At 55.9% G+C, this 16,626-nt stretch overlaps 1 protein-coding gene across 1 annotated transcript in view; it reads right to left on the reverse strand.

The window, feature by feature from the left end:
- The window catches only part of PRMT8 (protein arginine methyltransferase 8), a 78,135-nt gene extending 63,662 nt beyond the window's left edge, over window positions 1–14,473 (reverse strand). The window contains 2 exon segments of the mRNA XM_032645543.1: window positions 14,131–14,263; window positions 14,357–14,473. Coding sequence (XP_032501434.1) covers window positions 14,131–14,205 — 75 coding nt within the window. The 5' untranslated portion in view covers window positions 14,206–14,263; window positions 14,357–14,473.
- Between the last annotated feature and the right edge of the window lie 2,153 nt (window positions 14,474–16,626).

Here is a 16,626-nt window from a genome sequence, read left to right on the forward strand (position 1 = left end):
TGCAGAACAAACACCCGCCTTTGCTCCTCTGAGCAAAGCGTCTCTACCCATAACTCATGCACTCGCTCAGCCAGCATCCACTGAGGCCACCTGGAGTGCAGGCATCACGCTGTCGTGAAGAGGACGACCTGGCAAAGGGCAGGGACAGAAGCAGGGCGGCGGCTGCAGTGATCCAGACAAAGTATGATGAGGGTCTGACTGGAGGCAGCGGGATAAGGAGAAGGAGATGCAAGTAAAGGATGGGAAGAAGGTAGATTTGGCAGGATTCTCTTGCAAATTCTCTGGGAAGGCCCCTGGTATGACTGCTGACCAGTGCCCTTCAAGGAGGCAGGAACCCGGGGCAGGAACAGATGCACAAGCTCGGAGGAAAGGTAGGGAGCTCTGTTTGGGTCGTGGTGGACCTGAAGTGCTTGCCGCACACTGAGGAAGAGAAACCCAGCCAGGAGTGCAGGTCTGGACGTCACAAGACGTGCAGGAGGATGAGGTCATCCAGGGACGGGAAGCCGGGGTCAGCGTCACTACCAGCGGGAAGGAAGAAGGATCCACGGGAGGGCTGGAGAGAGAACAGCCACAGGTGCGGGAGAGTTGGGAGGAGGGAGGACGCAGGACCCCGAAGAGGAGAGGGAATCAGGAAAAACGAAACACAAACAGCGTCGGATGCCGTCGATTGACCAGGTGAGATTAGAGACCGTTGCAGTCGGTAACAAGGGGGGCTCCAAGGCCTGGGGCGAGAAGATGTCAGAGGACGGTGACTCCAGGGATGGCCGTCGCATCACCCCTCCTCTGGGCCCCTGGCATAGCGCTCGGCTGCTGGCACCAGCCACGGTACCAAAGGAATATAACATCCTGGCTCGGCCTGGATCCTGGGAGACATGCCAGGTCCCAGTACTTTAGAAATGATGGTCCAGCAGTGCACACTGCGGAAGACAAAGAAGTATGGCACTGACAGATTTGAAACTCAAACCTTCCCTTTCGTTCCCTCTACCCCGTACGCGTTCGGAACGGGCGAGACCCATGGCACATCAAGTGTCTGGTCATGCGGGGGTTAAAGGAACCACTGCCCAAGACGGGAGCCTCTCCAAGACGTAGGTCCCCAGAGCCCGGGGCCAAGAAGCTGAGGCTGCCTGCCCCACCAGCTGAACCGCGAGCCCTGCACGTCTCTCCTGCCTAAAAAGGAAAGAGCCATCGCTCTCAGCAACGCAGAGGGCCCAGCCTGGGGAAGGGTAGAGCCCGAGCCAGCAGGCGGAGAGCAGAAGCGCAGGCAGAGGTTTCCGGAGGGAGGTTCGTTCTCCTGCCAGCCTCCTCCCCTTCCGCCCTGTTCAAGTCAGGACCCTGGAAGAGGTCAGCTCCCCGCCAAACCCAGACGGGCGGCACCTCTTTGATTGTCCCCAAACCTCCACTTTCTACACCATTTGCCACCTCGAGGGGAAAGCATCTCGCGCGCTCAACAGCACAAGTTTAGCACACGTGGGCAAGTCTGGAAGGGGAAGCCATGTGGAGGATGGTGATGAGCTGTCTCCATCCCCTCTGGCAGCTCGATAAGGGGAAACAGGCACAAAGTTGGCCTGGAAGGCACCTGAAGCAGCAGGGGAGTCACAGCGAAGTTTAAGGCTTGCACAAAGCCTCCCCGCTTTCCAAAGGTCCTCATGCCCTGGCCTCCATCTAGTTCAGGGCCGCCCTATCAGGTGGGATAGACAAGGACCAACTCAGGCGTCTCTCACACGAGTGACTGAGAGTCAGAGGGCAGTTGGCAACAGAGTCAGGGCTGTGGGTTCTGCCTCAAGCTTCTCGGCTCTTCCCAGGCTACCTGGTATCCGCCGAGGGCCCGAGGAACCAGAGCGAATAATCCAGGGAGGCCGAGGCCGAGCCCCCTTGGTGCTCAGGATGGAACCTGGCTGCCTTGACTAGGGCGTGTGCAGTACCCTCCAGGGGCGGGGGCGGGGCTGAGAGCTCTGGTCTCTGATGCTGAAGCAGAGCTGGAAGAAGAAAGGGAGGTGGGCACAGGCTTGGCCGAGCTTCAGTGACGCCTCCAGGAAAAGCCACCAGAGCTGGCCGTGTGGACAGAAGCCCAGGGCCCTGCTGTACCGGCAGCCCAAGCCACTGGTTTGCTTTTCTTTCCCTCCTGGAATATGGAGCATCTTATTTTTAACTTTATAAATAGAAGAGTGAGTGACAGCGCCGGCCTAAGACAGTCACATCCTCCCGCAGAGCGCCGGCCCCAGAGCAGGAGGCTGGGGCCCCCGAGAGCCTGCAGCTAGGAGCCAGAGCCTCAGGGCTGTTCAGACCCCTTGTCTGGACATATCTGCCTCCCCCACCCCACCACGGCCCCTGCTCACATCAGCTGACGATGGAGCATCAGGCCTAGTGGGAAGGAAATACATTGCCTGATATAAACCCCGAGACTGCCCTGCTTCGAGTGAGGTTCCGCAGGGCTACCTCCACGGTCTCTCTGCCCCCTCTTCCCACCGCAGAAGTGCAGGGAATTCCCCCCCCCACAGCCCGGGCAGAGCCCTGACCTCCCCCTTCCGCCCTTTCTGAGACTTAAGGCTTGCCTTGTTCAGGAGGGTACGAAACGTATGCCCTCGTTTGTCTGAAAAATCTCCTCTTACCCAGTTTGCACTGAGTGTCACCATTCTCTCTGCAGTCCTGCCCTTGTCGCACAGCAGTGAACATCTGTCTGGGGCAGCTTACCTGCAGCCTTGCTTTGGGTTGGCAGATGATGGCTATGACCTCAGAGACTTCCTTTTTAGGGGACGCTGGGTGACTGACGGTCCCAACCAGCGTAGAAGGAAGGGAGCCATAGATAATGATTTAAACGCCAGCATCCACAGAACATTTTCAGTGCAGGAAAGGTATATGTCACAATGATCACTCGTAGAACAAAAGGTCTGTAACCTCTAACAGGTACCAGGCGCTGTGCTAGGTGCTGGGATCCGATGGTGAACAGCACGGATGGAGCCCCTTCCCTCACAGAGTTTACGGTGGACTTGCAGACGAGGAAGTCAGCCAGCGAGTACAAAGCGATACACACTGTGACAGAGGATGCACAGGTACTGCAGGATCACATGGCGGGAGAGCTAAGCCTGACTTAGATAAGGGGGTGGAGCCAGGGAAGGCTTCCTGGAAGAGGTGACATCTAAGCTGAGACCTGAAGGAAGAGTAGGAGGTGAGGAGGGGAGGGAAGGAGATGAGTGTAGCTGGAGCAGAAGGGAAGGACTTCAGAGAACAGCATTCAGGGGCATGAGCTTGCGGAGCCAGCTAAGCCACGGCAAGGAGGTGGGTCCTTCTCCGATGGTAACGGAAAAGCCACTGAACGCGTCTGAGGATGGGAGAAGCAGTCAGGTCGCCACTTCAGAAGGCATGTTCGTGCCGCTGTGAGGACAGACCAGAGCCAGGCGCGGCTGTGTGGGGGGCATCCAGGAGGTGATGCAGAGATCCAGGCAAGAGATGGGGGGCGTGCCCAGGACGGCCAAAGTGGGACCCAAAAGAGGAGGACAAACTCAGGGCAGAGGACAAGCCGATGAGGTGCAGAATCACCAGGATAGAGCCCTGGAGACGGGACAGAGGAGATGGGGCCTGTGCCTTGGGCAACTTCACACTCGGCAAGATGACGACCAGCAGGAGGGGGCAGAGGGGTGGGAAGCGGTGACACCAGGAGGGGCCCTGAGGGGTCTGAGGTCCCTGCGTGGCACCTGAGCGGAGGCGTCCTGCGGGCAGCCAGACATACAGCCCAAGCTCGAGGGCCGGATTTGGGCTTCGGCTGGGAACCCTCAGCACATCAGGGAGGAGGCGTGAGGTGGCCTGGGGAGAGCGTGTCGCGCCCGAGAGGGTGGCCACCCAGCCCCCACCTGAGGAAAACAGCACCCGAGGTCGCACATCAGCTGCAAAGCCAGGGCTGCTAACCTTCCTGACCCTGACCCTCAGATCCGCTCTACAAGATTCCCACCCAGGGCCTCACTCCCCGCCCCCCCGCCCCCATGTGCCCCCATACAACCACCCCACCACGTTGAGTCATCAGTCCCTGGGTCAACCCCAGAGCTCCAGGCTAGCGGTTAAATGTGCACCTCATTGTGCGTTACCTGCTCTGAACTGCAAACCACACGTGACACGTACATAAGCACACGAGCACGTGCTTCTGCGTGACGGCCCCGCAGACTCACGTGCGTGCCCACACCCCACGCGTAAACACGCCCGCCGCCCCGCAGCCTGGACGAGGTCGTTTACATCCACCCGCGCGGAAATCCGCAAGGAGGTCGTTTACATCCACCCGCGCGGAAATCCGCAAGGACTCTTCCCACTTTGCACTGCGAAGTTTCCCCCAAAAGCCAAACAAAAGCTAAGCAAATAAACGCAAAGTTACGACAGGAGGAAAAAGGTGAGAACGCGCGTCGAGTTTCTTTTTTCTGTCTTCTCCTGTGATTGTATTTAACCTTCACGGATTATAAAAATGGGTGTTAATCCCAGAGGCATGAGGATGAGACTCAAACTCACGTCTGCCCCCAAAACCCTCCCCGACGGTACCCTGGGAACCGCAGCTTTCACTCTGGAGAGCTGGGAGTAGACAGACTCCGTAACAAAAGGAAGTTGGCTGGTGTACGTGTGATGTGCGAGTTTATCTCCTTTATTCATTCAATAAATATTCATCACTTCCCTGCTAGGTGCCTGAAGGCAAGAGTTGCACTGATACACGTTAAGAGCGAACATCCCTTAATTAGGATCCCATTTACCCTTGCGATGGGCTGCAATCACTTTTGTGGGATTCTCTGATTGCGTCTCCTTAGAGAAGTGCTGTCATAACTGCCTATCAGGGCGAGATGAAGCCCTTGGATGTCATGCGCCTGGGGGAATTGCAGCCTCTCGTTTTCTGGCAGCCCCAGCTGTTAAAGGCCACCCCTTTCCTTCCCTTCAGCTAACAAGAGACGATCCTTCACCGTAGAGCTACAGGTGGGGACCTGAAGGAGGGATGTGCTCATCGAAGTTCCCTTTGTAGTGGTTTGGTCTCAGCTGTACCACCCTCTGGTTGGGCCTCACCCACCGTGAATGTCCTTTACTGGATTCATGGCCAAGAGGACAGGGTGTTTAACTCGGTAATTAACACCCGATTTGCGGTGCCTGCCTGGGTGATGCCTCTGTCCTCCTCCCCTCCCGCCAGGCCTTGTTCTCCCGCCGTGAGAACATGGGGAACATCAATCCAGTTATGGAGCAGTAGGAGTGGCTCTTGTCCCAGCAGCAGGGCTTGGGGGCACCCGGAGAAGGCCAAGAGGTCTGAAGTGGGTGCCCATCTACACCCCCCTACTTCTCTCCATCCCTAGGGGCTCCGTGAGGTTTTGTTTTCCTGCTGTGGACATTGCGAACACCGGAGCCCTGGACCCCAACACTGAGTGTGCGTGTGGAGTGGGGCAGGCCAGCCCGCGAGGCATGGAGAACCCTGTCCCTTCTGGGAATGTTTGGATCAGTGAGTCCATCACGTCACCAGTGGAGGCCCTTTATTCACCTGTGCGCCCCCCGCCCCTTTGAGACACCACCGGATAAGCCCGGATGATAAATCATAGCTCATCTTGACTATCTGCCGTGTACCTACGTGAGCTTCACACGAAGTCACTCATTTAACCCTCATAATAGCTCCGCGGGATAAGGTGCTACCACCACGACACAGATGATGAAACCGGGCACAGATGACGGTGTAATGCGTGCACGCCAGGACCCAGCCCGGCTGAGGTCTGCACCCAGGCACGAGCCCCAGGTCCTGCACCCCGAACCTCTGCACAAAACTGCCTCAGGCCCAGAAGCCAGCAACCCACGTGGCTTAACTGTTTGGAAGGGGCCGAGAAAGTCCTTACCGCTCCTGTCCTCCAGAAGAGCCCTTCACGGAAGCTAGGAACGGGCTCACAATGCTACCACTACGATAATTCTCTGGCAACGACAGAAAGCAAATCGCCTGGGAGGACGAGGGGATTGAACACGTGGAGCCGGGTACAGGCTGGCAGAGGCTCCAGCCAGCCTCCACCCTCTCCCACACACGGACGGACGTCTACCAGTTCCTTCCAGTCCCCAAAAGGCTCTCAGTGGGTGGGACCTGGTGTGGGCAAAAGTGAGGACACGCTTCCCACTGGGGATGTGAATAAAAGAGGGGGAAGAGGCCCCAGTCAGCAGCAGGACTGTAGTATAAGACTACTTACTGGTCCTGTAATCTTCGTCAAGACAACCAACCACTGTGAGTTTCCATTTCTTCGACTACAAAATGCGAATAAGAAGAGTTGCTTTGTAATGTTGCGTAAATTAAACAAGGCAACGCATACGAAGCACTGAACACACGCCCAACACAAAATAGGGACGTGAAAATGGCAGCTCTTGTTATAATTTTGCTGCAACTCAAGGAAAAGGGGGCCTGACCAAGGTTCTGCGGCAACAGTGGGCAAGTTGGACAGTGCGCAAGCAGCGGGAGACAGACTTAAAGGAGAGAGACAACCTTCACTGACTCTGCAACTATTCCGAGCCCTCTCTACAGATTCATTGCCATCTGCCAGCCACTCTCTACTCAGACCTACTACGTGTGGGCACCATGTTAGATGACGTTATGAGTTGAATCAAGTCCCCCCAAAAGATGTACTGAAGCCCTAACCCCTGTTACCTGTGAATTTGACCTCGTTTGTAAACAAGAACCTCGCTGATGTAATCGGATTAAGATGAGGCCATACTGGACAGGGTGGGCACTGATTCCATACGACTAGTGTCCTTAGAAGAAGAAGAGATACAGACACACGTAGGAGAAAAGGCCACGTGAAGACGGAGGCAGAGAGGCAGTGCTGTGTCTACCAGCCAGAGCAGAGCTGACAAGCATCAGAAGCGGAGAAAGAGTCAGGGAACAGATTTCCCCCTAAGAACCTCCAGCAGGAGCCCACCCTGCTGACGCCTGGATTCAGACGTCTGGCCTTCAGAACTGTGAGAGAATAAATTTCAGTTATTTAAGCCCCCAGTTTGTGGCACTTTGTTGCATGAGCCCTAGACGATGAAATAAAACTACAAAGATAAATTTAGGAAACCAAGTTCCTGTCCTGAAGTCTCTGCTATTCATTTCATCCCATGCAAGAAGCTGGATGAGAGTTCAGGTTTAACACGGTGGCCTCGGTCCAGCTTCCAGAAGGGTATACTTTGTTAGTCAAGAGTTTTGCCTGGCCCACCAGCCGGGACTCCCAGACCCAGGGACATCCGGGAGGAACGAGGACTGTCCTGGCCACAAGTTATACTGGGTCCCCGCCACCCATGGGGCATAGCAGTGAGAACTGAAAGCAGGAGGAGAAAGCCGGGGCTGGTATCTTTTCCTCGGTTTCTTCCCAATCCACCATTCTTTGTTTCTCCTGTTAACTTCTCCATTCTTTCCCTTTGTATTTTAAGTGTCTACTCTGTTCCTTCTGCTGTCTTCACAGCCCGGTGGACTGGAAAAAGCAGAGGTCTCAGTGGCTAGAAAACCAGAGTTTGAGTTCCATCATTTACTAGCCGTGGGATCTCGGGCAAGTAACACTAACTTTCCGTGCTTTGGTTTCTTCATCTGTCCAATGGGAATAATATGTAACTTGACGTGTTATGTATGGTGTACAGAATGTAACATATGTGTCTATGTATGTAACGTACGACGGCACCCATTCAACGAGATGATATATGCCGAAGCATTTTACGTGTCGTACGAAAAGGACAGAGATCTTGCTATGCACAATTCTTAGATCTTACGTAGGGAAACGCTGGTTTTCGATATTACATATCAGGATATACCAGAAAATTAGCACCAAATGTAAAAACAGTCAAGTCGGTGCTAAAGGGGGTAGAAACGGCGTTGACCTAAGAGGAAACATGGACCCGACGCCAACACCGAAGCGCTCTGATGTTGGCAATGTTTTCCCGTCTCTTAATTTGAATGATCTGAAGTTCCCATCCGGCTCTAAGATTCTATGACTTTATAAAATTACACTTTAAAAAGAGATCTTTGCTTATGGGTCACCCATTACAAATCTGGAGAAAGCTGTGATACCTGCGGGACTTCTAATAACAAGTGAAGGAGAAAAGCCATTTGAGGTGTGAAGTATCCCGTGGGCCGGGTACCACCGGAGGGGCATGTCTTCTCAAACACGCTTCTCCTGGCTAATCCAGAATTTCAGAGGAAGGGGTTGGAAACGCTCTGAACAGAGGCTGGTAAAGAGGGTGAGACACCCCTCCTGCAACCCCAAATGCAAAGGCAACCAGACGGTTTTTAATCTCCTTTTAGAATAACATAAACCAAGGTGACTCCAATTGCACCGGAAGAGATGGAGCTCAGACCTAAGGAAGAACTGACTTCCTGACTGTTGAGATGCACAAGGGGTTTGGGGAAGTTGCCTCCTGTGAAGCTTTGTAACAAGCAACCAAGGGGCCAACTGCGTCGTGCGAGCAAGAAGTGGGCTCAGGGCTGGAAGCGCGGACAGAGCGACCTTCGGGAGGCCCCTTCCCGCCCGCGCTTCCCCTCCTCTCGCCAAGTCGGTGCACAATGGGACAACACGCCTGCCTGTCACTCAACACGACCCCACCTCCAGCTACCTTGGCAGCTCACATCTCGCCACACTGCTCATTTTTCTCCTGCTGGCACCGTAGACTCCAAGGTGTAAATGCTGTTTTTACAGATTTTTGCACGTTCCGTGCTGGAATGTGATAATCACTTCACATCACAGTTAGCACCGAGGAGGAAATGAAACCCACTCCCGAGTCAGAGACGGGTGTGTGGTTTCACCCTCTTTGACAGCCAGAAGCCAGCGGGGGACTCTCTGCAGAGCCACACCTCTCGGGGGCGGGGGGCGCAAAGGACACGTGGGCATCTTCTTAATTCTCCTGAGCTCAGTTCAGGGCTGAAATCCGTGTTTGCTGAGGGATGTAGACTGTGGTTTGGCGATCATTTCAGCTGGAGAAATAAGGAAGTAGGAGAGTCCATCCAGCTGGTGCTTTTCTGGCGCGACTCCTAAAAGCTGACAGGTTGACGATCCTGCAGGCCTCGGGAGCTCGCCATGCTCTAAACCCTTTGCACGAATTAACTCATTCAATCATCGCAGCAGTCGTACAAGGCCCAGAGGGGTTCGGGGACTTGTTCATCATAACAGCACGTCCACTGAGTTCAGTGTAAAGCCAGGCAGTCTGGCTCGAGAGCCCCACGCGCGTCGGAAAGAGACACGATGCAGACCCCAGAGAAGTGGGCCTGGGTCCAGCCTCCTCTTGCCCTTTTTCTTCTCCTCCCCTCACCTTTGTGCTATAGGACCACACGCTTGAGCCAAAAACCCTGAGAAGAGGGAACCATGAGCGACGTCGGAATTCAGCCCATTTCTCCCCATAACTCACAGGGCAGCACCCATTGGTACCCTAACCCCACGGTCCTATTGTAGGAATTTTCCCAGCCCATAATTATTCTCTCTCCCCAGGCCAGTAAGTCAATAGCACATTCCAAAACCAGTCTCCAAAATGACTCCTGTGCTAAAACTATTTTCTCACCCCGGGGGCTTCTCCTCTGAGGTGCGAAAACCCCAATCAGGGAGTCGCACGGTAAATAATGCATCAGGCTTTCACCGAGAACCAGTAAAGCAAGCAGAGGCTCAGAAGGGTCCATCATCCCCCAGGGTTCATAACTGGGCATTGTGATTCATCCATTTATCTGCTCTTCAGACAAACACCCCAGGGGAAGAGTCAGTAATGATGGACCATTAAACAGGTACACAGGCAACCAAAGTGCACCCATGCTTCGAGCTTTGCAGCACCTCGCTTCCCAGAAACTCCACTCATTTTTTGAGTTTTCAGGGTCCACAATAACCTAAGCACAGGAGTGGGAGATGGGAAGCCCGATTTTCAGAAAGCCGTGAGTGATTAACACCCAGAAGCCTCACGAGCTTGTTCATAATCTCATGAATCAGTCAACATTTGTGAGCATTTTAAATTTACTCCGTGTCAGGTACAGTGTTACGAACAGGGTAGACACCCTCCCCCCCAAAAAAGTTCATTATCCAACTGAACAAACAGACATGTAAAAAGCCAATGGGAGATCAGCTCGGTGCTTTGTGACCACCTAGAGGGGTGGGATAGGGAGGGTGGGAGGGAGACGCAAGAGCGAGGAGATACGGGGATATATGTATACGTACAGCTGATTCACTTTGTTATAAAGCAGAAACTAACACACCACTGTAAAGCAATTGTACTGCAATAAAGATGTTTTTTTTAAAAAAAAGCCAATTATCCTGTAATAGGAAAAGTGAGAGACAGGTGTTAGGAACACAGAAGAAGGAGAAGGAAAACTCACTCTCCGTGGAGTGGAGGATAAATGGTCGATCTGGGAAGGCTGCTGAGAGGAAGAGACCTTTGAACTGGGTCTTGCTGGGTGAGGAAGACCTTTTGTTTCGAGAGAGAAGGGGGGTGGGTAGAGTAGCCCAGGTAGAGGAACCAGGAAGCACAAAGGCGTTCAGGCATGAAGTCAGTGTTTGCAGAGAACTGCACGGGGCAGGTACTGAAGGGCTAAGGAAATGGGCTTTATCCTGTGTCCTAAAGGCAACAGGGCGACATGGTAAGTTTTGAAAGCAATGTCTGATCATGAGCAGATCTGTACTTCTGAAAGCCCGTCGAGGGCTGGATTAGAGAAGAGGACAACAGGAGAGAGGCTGTTGCCTTAGTGAGGGTGGTGGCCTCTGCACGGACAGCCGGCTGGGAAGGAGACCAGGCAGTAGAAGGTTTCCGATGACACATGCGGAGCAGGGGATGATGCCCTCGGCTGAGGAGGAGAAGCACATCTGAGGGACAGAGCCAGAAAAAGCAGAAACGGAGCTCACCATGCCCACCCTGCCCCCGCCCCAGCTCCAAACTTCACCGGTCAAGGGAGGCTCTGCTCACAAGCAGGTTTTTTGTTCCCCACTCTCTCCTGCCTGCTTAAGGATTAGAAATATCTCTCCCTAAGAACCTTGTGAGAGGTCACCTTCTCCCTGTCACCCTTGCCTGTCCCAACCACCGCATCTCTCCCTTCCCAAACATCCCTCTCTCCCTATCCCTCTCTCTCCTGCTCCCAATCCGAACGTGGCATCTTTTTAGAAGTCACGTAGGGACCTCCCTGGCGGTCCAGTGAGTAAGAATCACTGCGTCCACTGCAGGGGCAGGGGTTCGATCCCTGGTCGGGGAACTAAGATTACCGCATTGCTGTACAGTGCGGCCAAAATAATAATAATAATAATAATAACAAAAGAATAGAAGTAGCAACGTAGGGCAAAGGGCAGTGAATCAGAAGCAGGGGCAGTCTGTGCTCCAAGGCTGTCTGTCCTAGCTGACCAGGTAACTTTCAGAATTTGCTGAACCTCTCAGCCTCAGCATCCCCACCTGTAAATGGGGCTAAGAAATGAAAACTAATCTTTGCTTATCTCACAGGATTATGGTGAGGATTGAAATGAGATAAAGTGCTTGTAAACCACACCAAGGAAAGGCAGGAAAAGGTGCTACTGAACTATCTGCAATCACCTGGCACTACCGTCCCCCAGACTGTGAGTTCCTTGAGGGCAGGGGCCTGGTGTCTTCATCTTTGGATCTTCGAGAGGCTAATCATTCCTGGCACAGAGTCAGTGTTTGATAAAGACGTGTTGAATTAAAAACAAGGAGCGCTACCACCATAGAACAAACACACACACACACACACACACACACACACACACAACACACCACCCCACAGAGGCATCCTTGCCTCCCTCTCTCTCACCATAAATGCAGGCAGACCCACAACACCCCACTTTTGGAAGTACTGCTCTAGTCCTGGCTCATTCCAAAAACAGCCAGTTCCTGGAAGAAAACCAAGTGATTGTCACGCTGCCTGGATGCCTCCATTGCCACGTTTGACCAAGTCTGAATTCTTCCCCTTCTCAGGGGAAGCTGTGAAGAACTGAACCCCAGACTCACTCCCCTTCCCGGAGCCCCAGCTGGATCTGCCCCTCCCACTTTGTGCCAGGCGTTCGACATGGGTTTTTTTCTTTTTTTCTTTTTGTGCTCGCAGGAGCTCGGCCGCCTATACTGCTGTTTTCATTGATGCTTGAGCAGAGCTGGCATGTGCAACCGCCGAGAAGGGGGAGTGCGGAGCTGCGGGGGAAGCATGTAAAAATAGCCTGGCGCGCGTCGTTCGTTCTGCCTGCTCCGGACTCCCTGAACCCGGGCCGAGGTGGGGAAGCTCACATCGCCGTGCACAGTGCGGAACCTGGCCGGCCGGGGTCTGCACCCAGACACGGCGCAACAACCGGAGGGCCGGGGGGCTAGAGAACTGCGAAAACCTTTTTTTTTTTTTTTTTTTTTAGAAGCCGAGCGGTAGGGGGATGGGTAGAGAGAAGCTGTTTCTTGCTTCTAGCGCTCCAGCCACACGGCTGCAGGGACTGCTACGTGCCCGCTGGTCCAACAGATTACAGAAGTGCAAGCCTGGACTCTGAGCTAGTTTTAGAAACCCATTCTGCAGGTGGGCGATGGGAGGGAGGAGGGCGAGGGGTTTGGTAAGGCTAGCTCTCTGCCTTGCACCACACATCATTCTGAGTGTCTGCTTGCCTGGGGGCGGGTGTGGGGGGGCGTAAGAGGAAGTGGCGAGGGGACCGCAGGCGCGCATGCTTTGCCCTAACTCAAGGCGACGGCATTAGCTCCCGAACACCCCACTGTTCTCCCCCAGAGCGTGTTTGTTTCGAAATCGACAGTTGCCAGATGCACGCTGCTTCTAGTTTCTCAGAGAACGGGGATTTTCAAAGCTTTGCTGCCTACGCGGTGGGGTTAGGAGGCAGCTGCAGTTCAGACCTCGAGGGGAGAAGATCGGGAAGGGTCTCTGTCCCTTTCTGCAACCCAGCAAGACAGAGGGACAATCCCCGTGCCACACCTCCATCCCGCCCCACGCTGCATATGGGTAACCATATGTGAAGTGCACGGCAGCCCCACCAGACACCCGGCTATTAATAGAGCCCGGGAATTTGCTCTCTGCCTTTTTCCTGCCACCGAGTAAGGGATGATCTTCACACACATACCCCACTCCGCCCCCCCCCCCCCTCGGCGCACCGTTCCTCCACGAAGGTAAGGGGGCTGCCCACGCGGGATCCCCTTCGTGACTACAGGTGCCCAGAGCCTACGGGCTAACCCAGTTGTAATGACAGCAGGGTCAGAGCGAGGCCAAGGAACGCAGCCTCCAGTCTTTGCGGCTCCGAGCCAACTCCAGAGTACAGAAAGGGCAGCCGCTGGCTGCCGGAGGCGGGGGACGAGAACGCAATTTGCGGAGCTAGAGCGACCTCCTGGGAACTGCTGCGGAACGAGCGGCTGCGGACCCATTTCCCGATGCAGCGCGGCGCGCAGGCCCCACGGCCCGCGTGGGCTCGGCTGCGGCAGGAGCGGGCGCTGTCCCTGGTCCTGAAGGTGGCCGCGGCCCGAGCTTCCTCCCCAGGGTTAGCGTCCCAGAGGCGGCTCGTAGGTGCTGGAGGGCAGACCTCTCCCCGGCCCGGATCTGGGCGCGAGGGTCTGTTGGTGGTGCCCAAGTGCCATCCCGGCACGGCGCACGGGGCCCCCCTCCCCGACCCCCATCCCCGCGGCCCGGAGCTCTCCGCGGTGCCGCGGGGACCGAGAGCTCGAGCTTGAAGGGTAACGCCGAGGGAGCGGCCGGCCGGAGACGGTCAAGGCGCCGCAGGGAGCAGACGTGGCCCCCGGATCACCCATCCCGATCCGGCTGAAACCGGCACCCTGGAGCCCTAACGGAGCCCAGAGGGGAGGGCAGGGGAGTTCGGCCGCCCGGCGTTTGGGACGTGGGGTGGGGGAGGGTGGAAAGCGAGCAGCGGGGGGCAGGAGAGGGAGCTGGGGTGAGAGCGACTCTTTTGCATTTTCAAGAGGGAGGGGGCCTGAGACAGGCACTGTCTTTCCCGCACCCAGCACACGCACACACACACACACACACACACACACACACGCACACACGCGCACACGGCCGGCAGAAGCAAGCGGGATGGAGCTGGGAAAGTTTGGCACCAGGTGCGGAGCGGCCGGCGGCGGCGGCCGGCGGCGGCGGCGGCGGCGGCGGCGCGCGGCGCGGGGGTCCCGGCGGGCTGCGGGGTCTCCGAGCCCGGCCTCTCGCCTCCTTACCTCGGTGTTCTCGGCCGTGTTCTCCGCCATTTTCCTCCTTAGGAGCAGGCAGCGGGAGGAGTGTTTCATGCCCATAAGAGCCAGCAAGGGTTTGGTGATACGGAGATAGTGCCGAAAGAGAGAGCTGGTGTAGCTTTAAAAGAGAGAGAGAAAGAGAAAATGGGAGGAAAAAAAAAATAAAATAAAAGCCCAACCCAGTCCCTCTGCTGGAGCATCAGCCCGGTACCATCAACCGCGGTGGAGTCTTTTCCTGCAGTCTCCACTTGTTTTATTTTCCTCCCTTCTCATCGGCTTCGGATTCCTTCACACAGTTTCGAGTTCCTGTGGCGCCCGCGACCCCCTCTCCGCCTCTCTCCACCCGCGCTGCGGGCCAGGCAGGAGGGAGGGAGCCCCGAAGGCTCCGCGGAGGCGGCGGCGGCGGCGGCTCCTCGCCGGCTGCTCGCAAAGTCCGGCCGGCCGAGGCAGTCGACAACTCCTCTCAACTTCTGCCGATCAGCGGGCGAAGCAACACGCTTCCTGCGCGTCCCTCCCGGGGGCTGAGCCGGTGAGTGGGGGCGGGGAGGAGGTTGGGCCGGGCGGGAGGCTGCTGCTGGGCGCAGACCGAGAGGGCCCCCGCGCCCCGGGCCGCCCCCTCGCCCGGGCTCCGGGGGTCTCTGGGCCGCCTCCACTCCCGGGCGCCGTGGACAACTTGCTGGGGCGGGGGGCAGGGAGGGGGGGCGAGGGCTGCGCGGACGCAGCCGGGCCACGCGTGATGCTCGGAGAAGGCAGGCGCCGGGGCTGGGCTCCGGCAGGTCCTCGGACCCGGTGTGCGTCTTCCCACCGAGGACGGGCCCTGGGCAAGGCTGGGCCACGGTCACCTCGCTCCCATCCCAGCGCCCCCCCACCCCAGCTCTCCCGCTCCGCTGCCAATTCATGCATCCTTCCTCCGCGTTTGGGGTTTGGGGAGCCACGGGGTGGATGCCTGGATGAGGGAGGGTCCTTAACTCTTTCAACTCTAGGACTACGTGTAGCATCATGACCCCTTTTTTCTCCCACTCTCCCTCTCCAAGGACCTGGGGCTCCAAGCCTCGCCCAGGCCGAGAGGGTGGGACCAAGGTTCAGCCAGAGGTGGCCTGGGAAAGAGGGTGGGAGAAAGTCAGATGGGTGAGCCTTCCGCCGCGCTCCCCCTGCCCCGGTCTCCCCTGGCAGCCCCCTGCCCACACATCTCTCTTCTCCCTCCTCACCCCTCCCCCAGCATCACCAGATTCTGAAGTCCCTTCTATGGGAGGGGAGGAGGATGTCACGTACCCATTAGGATCCTCTCGATCCTTTTTTAAGGGAGTTTGGGCGGCAGCAGAAGGTGTGAATTTTTATACAATGCATTCCTGTCTTCACTTTGAGAGCTTCTTTCTCTCTGTCTTACTGGCCATCTGTCAGGCGGGTGGGGATTAAAACGGGCTGGGGGGGGCGCTCTGTGTCCCCCATTACAACAGGCCTCTGGGGCTGACTCCTTCGAAGACAGCTGCACTTTCAAGCTTTCAGTTCACAAGTCAAGGGCAGGGACCTAAAAGGGGCTCCTTGGGCGTCCTGGCTCTCTTCCCTTCCCCCCTGTGCTTACCTAGGCAGAGCAGTCCTGCACGCATGCCCTATTTGTTATTTAACGTCACCTTTGACAGCCAGGAGGTGTGAGCCTGATTGCCCTCAACTAACCGGAGTCCATTGAAGAAATGGGCCAGGATCTAAAGACATTTCCATCACCTGGTCCTCGGGAAAGAGAGGATACATTGCAATAAGTGGAGGAGGGGATGGAGAGTGGGCAAGAGGCTTGAGTTAGTGGGTGAGTGTGTATGTGTGTGTGTGTGTGAGTGTGTGTGTGTGAGTGTGTGTGAGTGTGTGTGTGTTGAGGAAGGAGTACATTTAAATGAAAGAATGACCTTAACCTCCTTAACCTTCTCCTCTCTCAGACCACAAACCTGGATGCGTATTCAGGGTGAGCCAGCAGAGTCTGGCAACACCTGGTCATCCTCCTTCCCTTTCACATCCTGCCAACGCGCAGAAGGTGGTGGTGGGCAAATGAGCTGAATCTAAGGAGTGACCTTTACCCTCTTGAACCGCATTTTCTCTAAGCATCCTTCTCAGAGACGAAAGATCTTGAGACATCTGATCTCCTACCAAGAGAGGCTCAGTACTTGTACAGTCAACAGAAACCAGAAAGGGTCTTCCCAGTTCTTCCGTCCTATACTCTCATTTTACGGATAAGGAGCCCGAGATCAGAGAGAGGACACGTGTCTGTGATCCATCGGCTAGCGGACAGAGCATCTCAGAGCAGCTCCCCAGCCCCCTGGCTTCCAGTCCCGCGCTCTGTCCCCACCCTGCCCCACCTCATACTGCTGCAGCCTGTGCAGTGCGTCCATTCTGTGACTAACCGGGGCGGGGAGGGAAGCTCAGACAAGCTCCCACCGAAATAGGCTGCTGCCTGTGCGTGATTATGTTGCTATGAGAACCTCAGTGGGTGTG

Source organism: Phocoena sinus, chromosome 10 (assembly GCF_008692025.1).
Source record: "Phocoena sinus isolate mPhoSin1 chromosome 10, mPhoSin1.pri, whole genome shotgun sequence".
Classification (NCBI taxonomy): Eukaryota; Metazoa; Chordata; class Mammalia; order Artiodactyla; family Phocoenidae; genus Phocoena; species Phocoena sinus.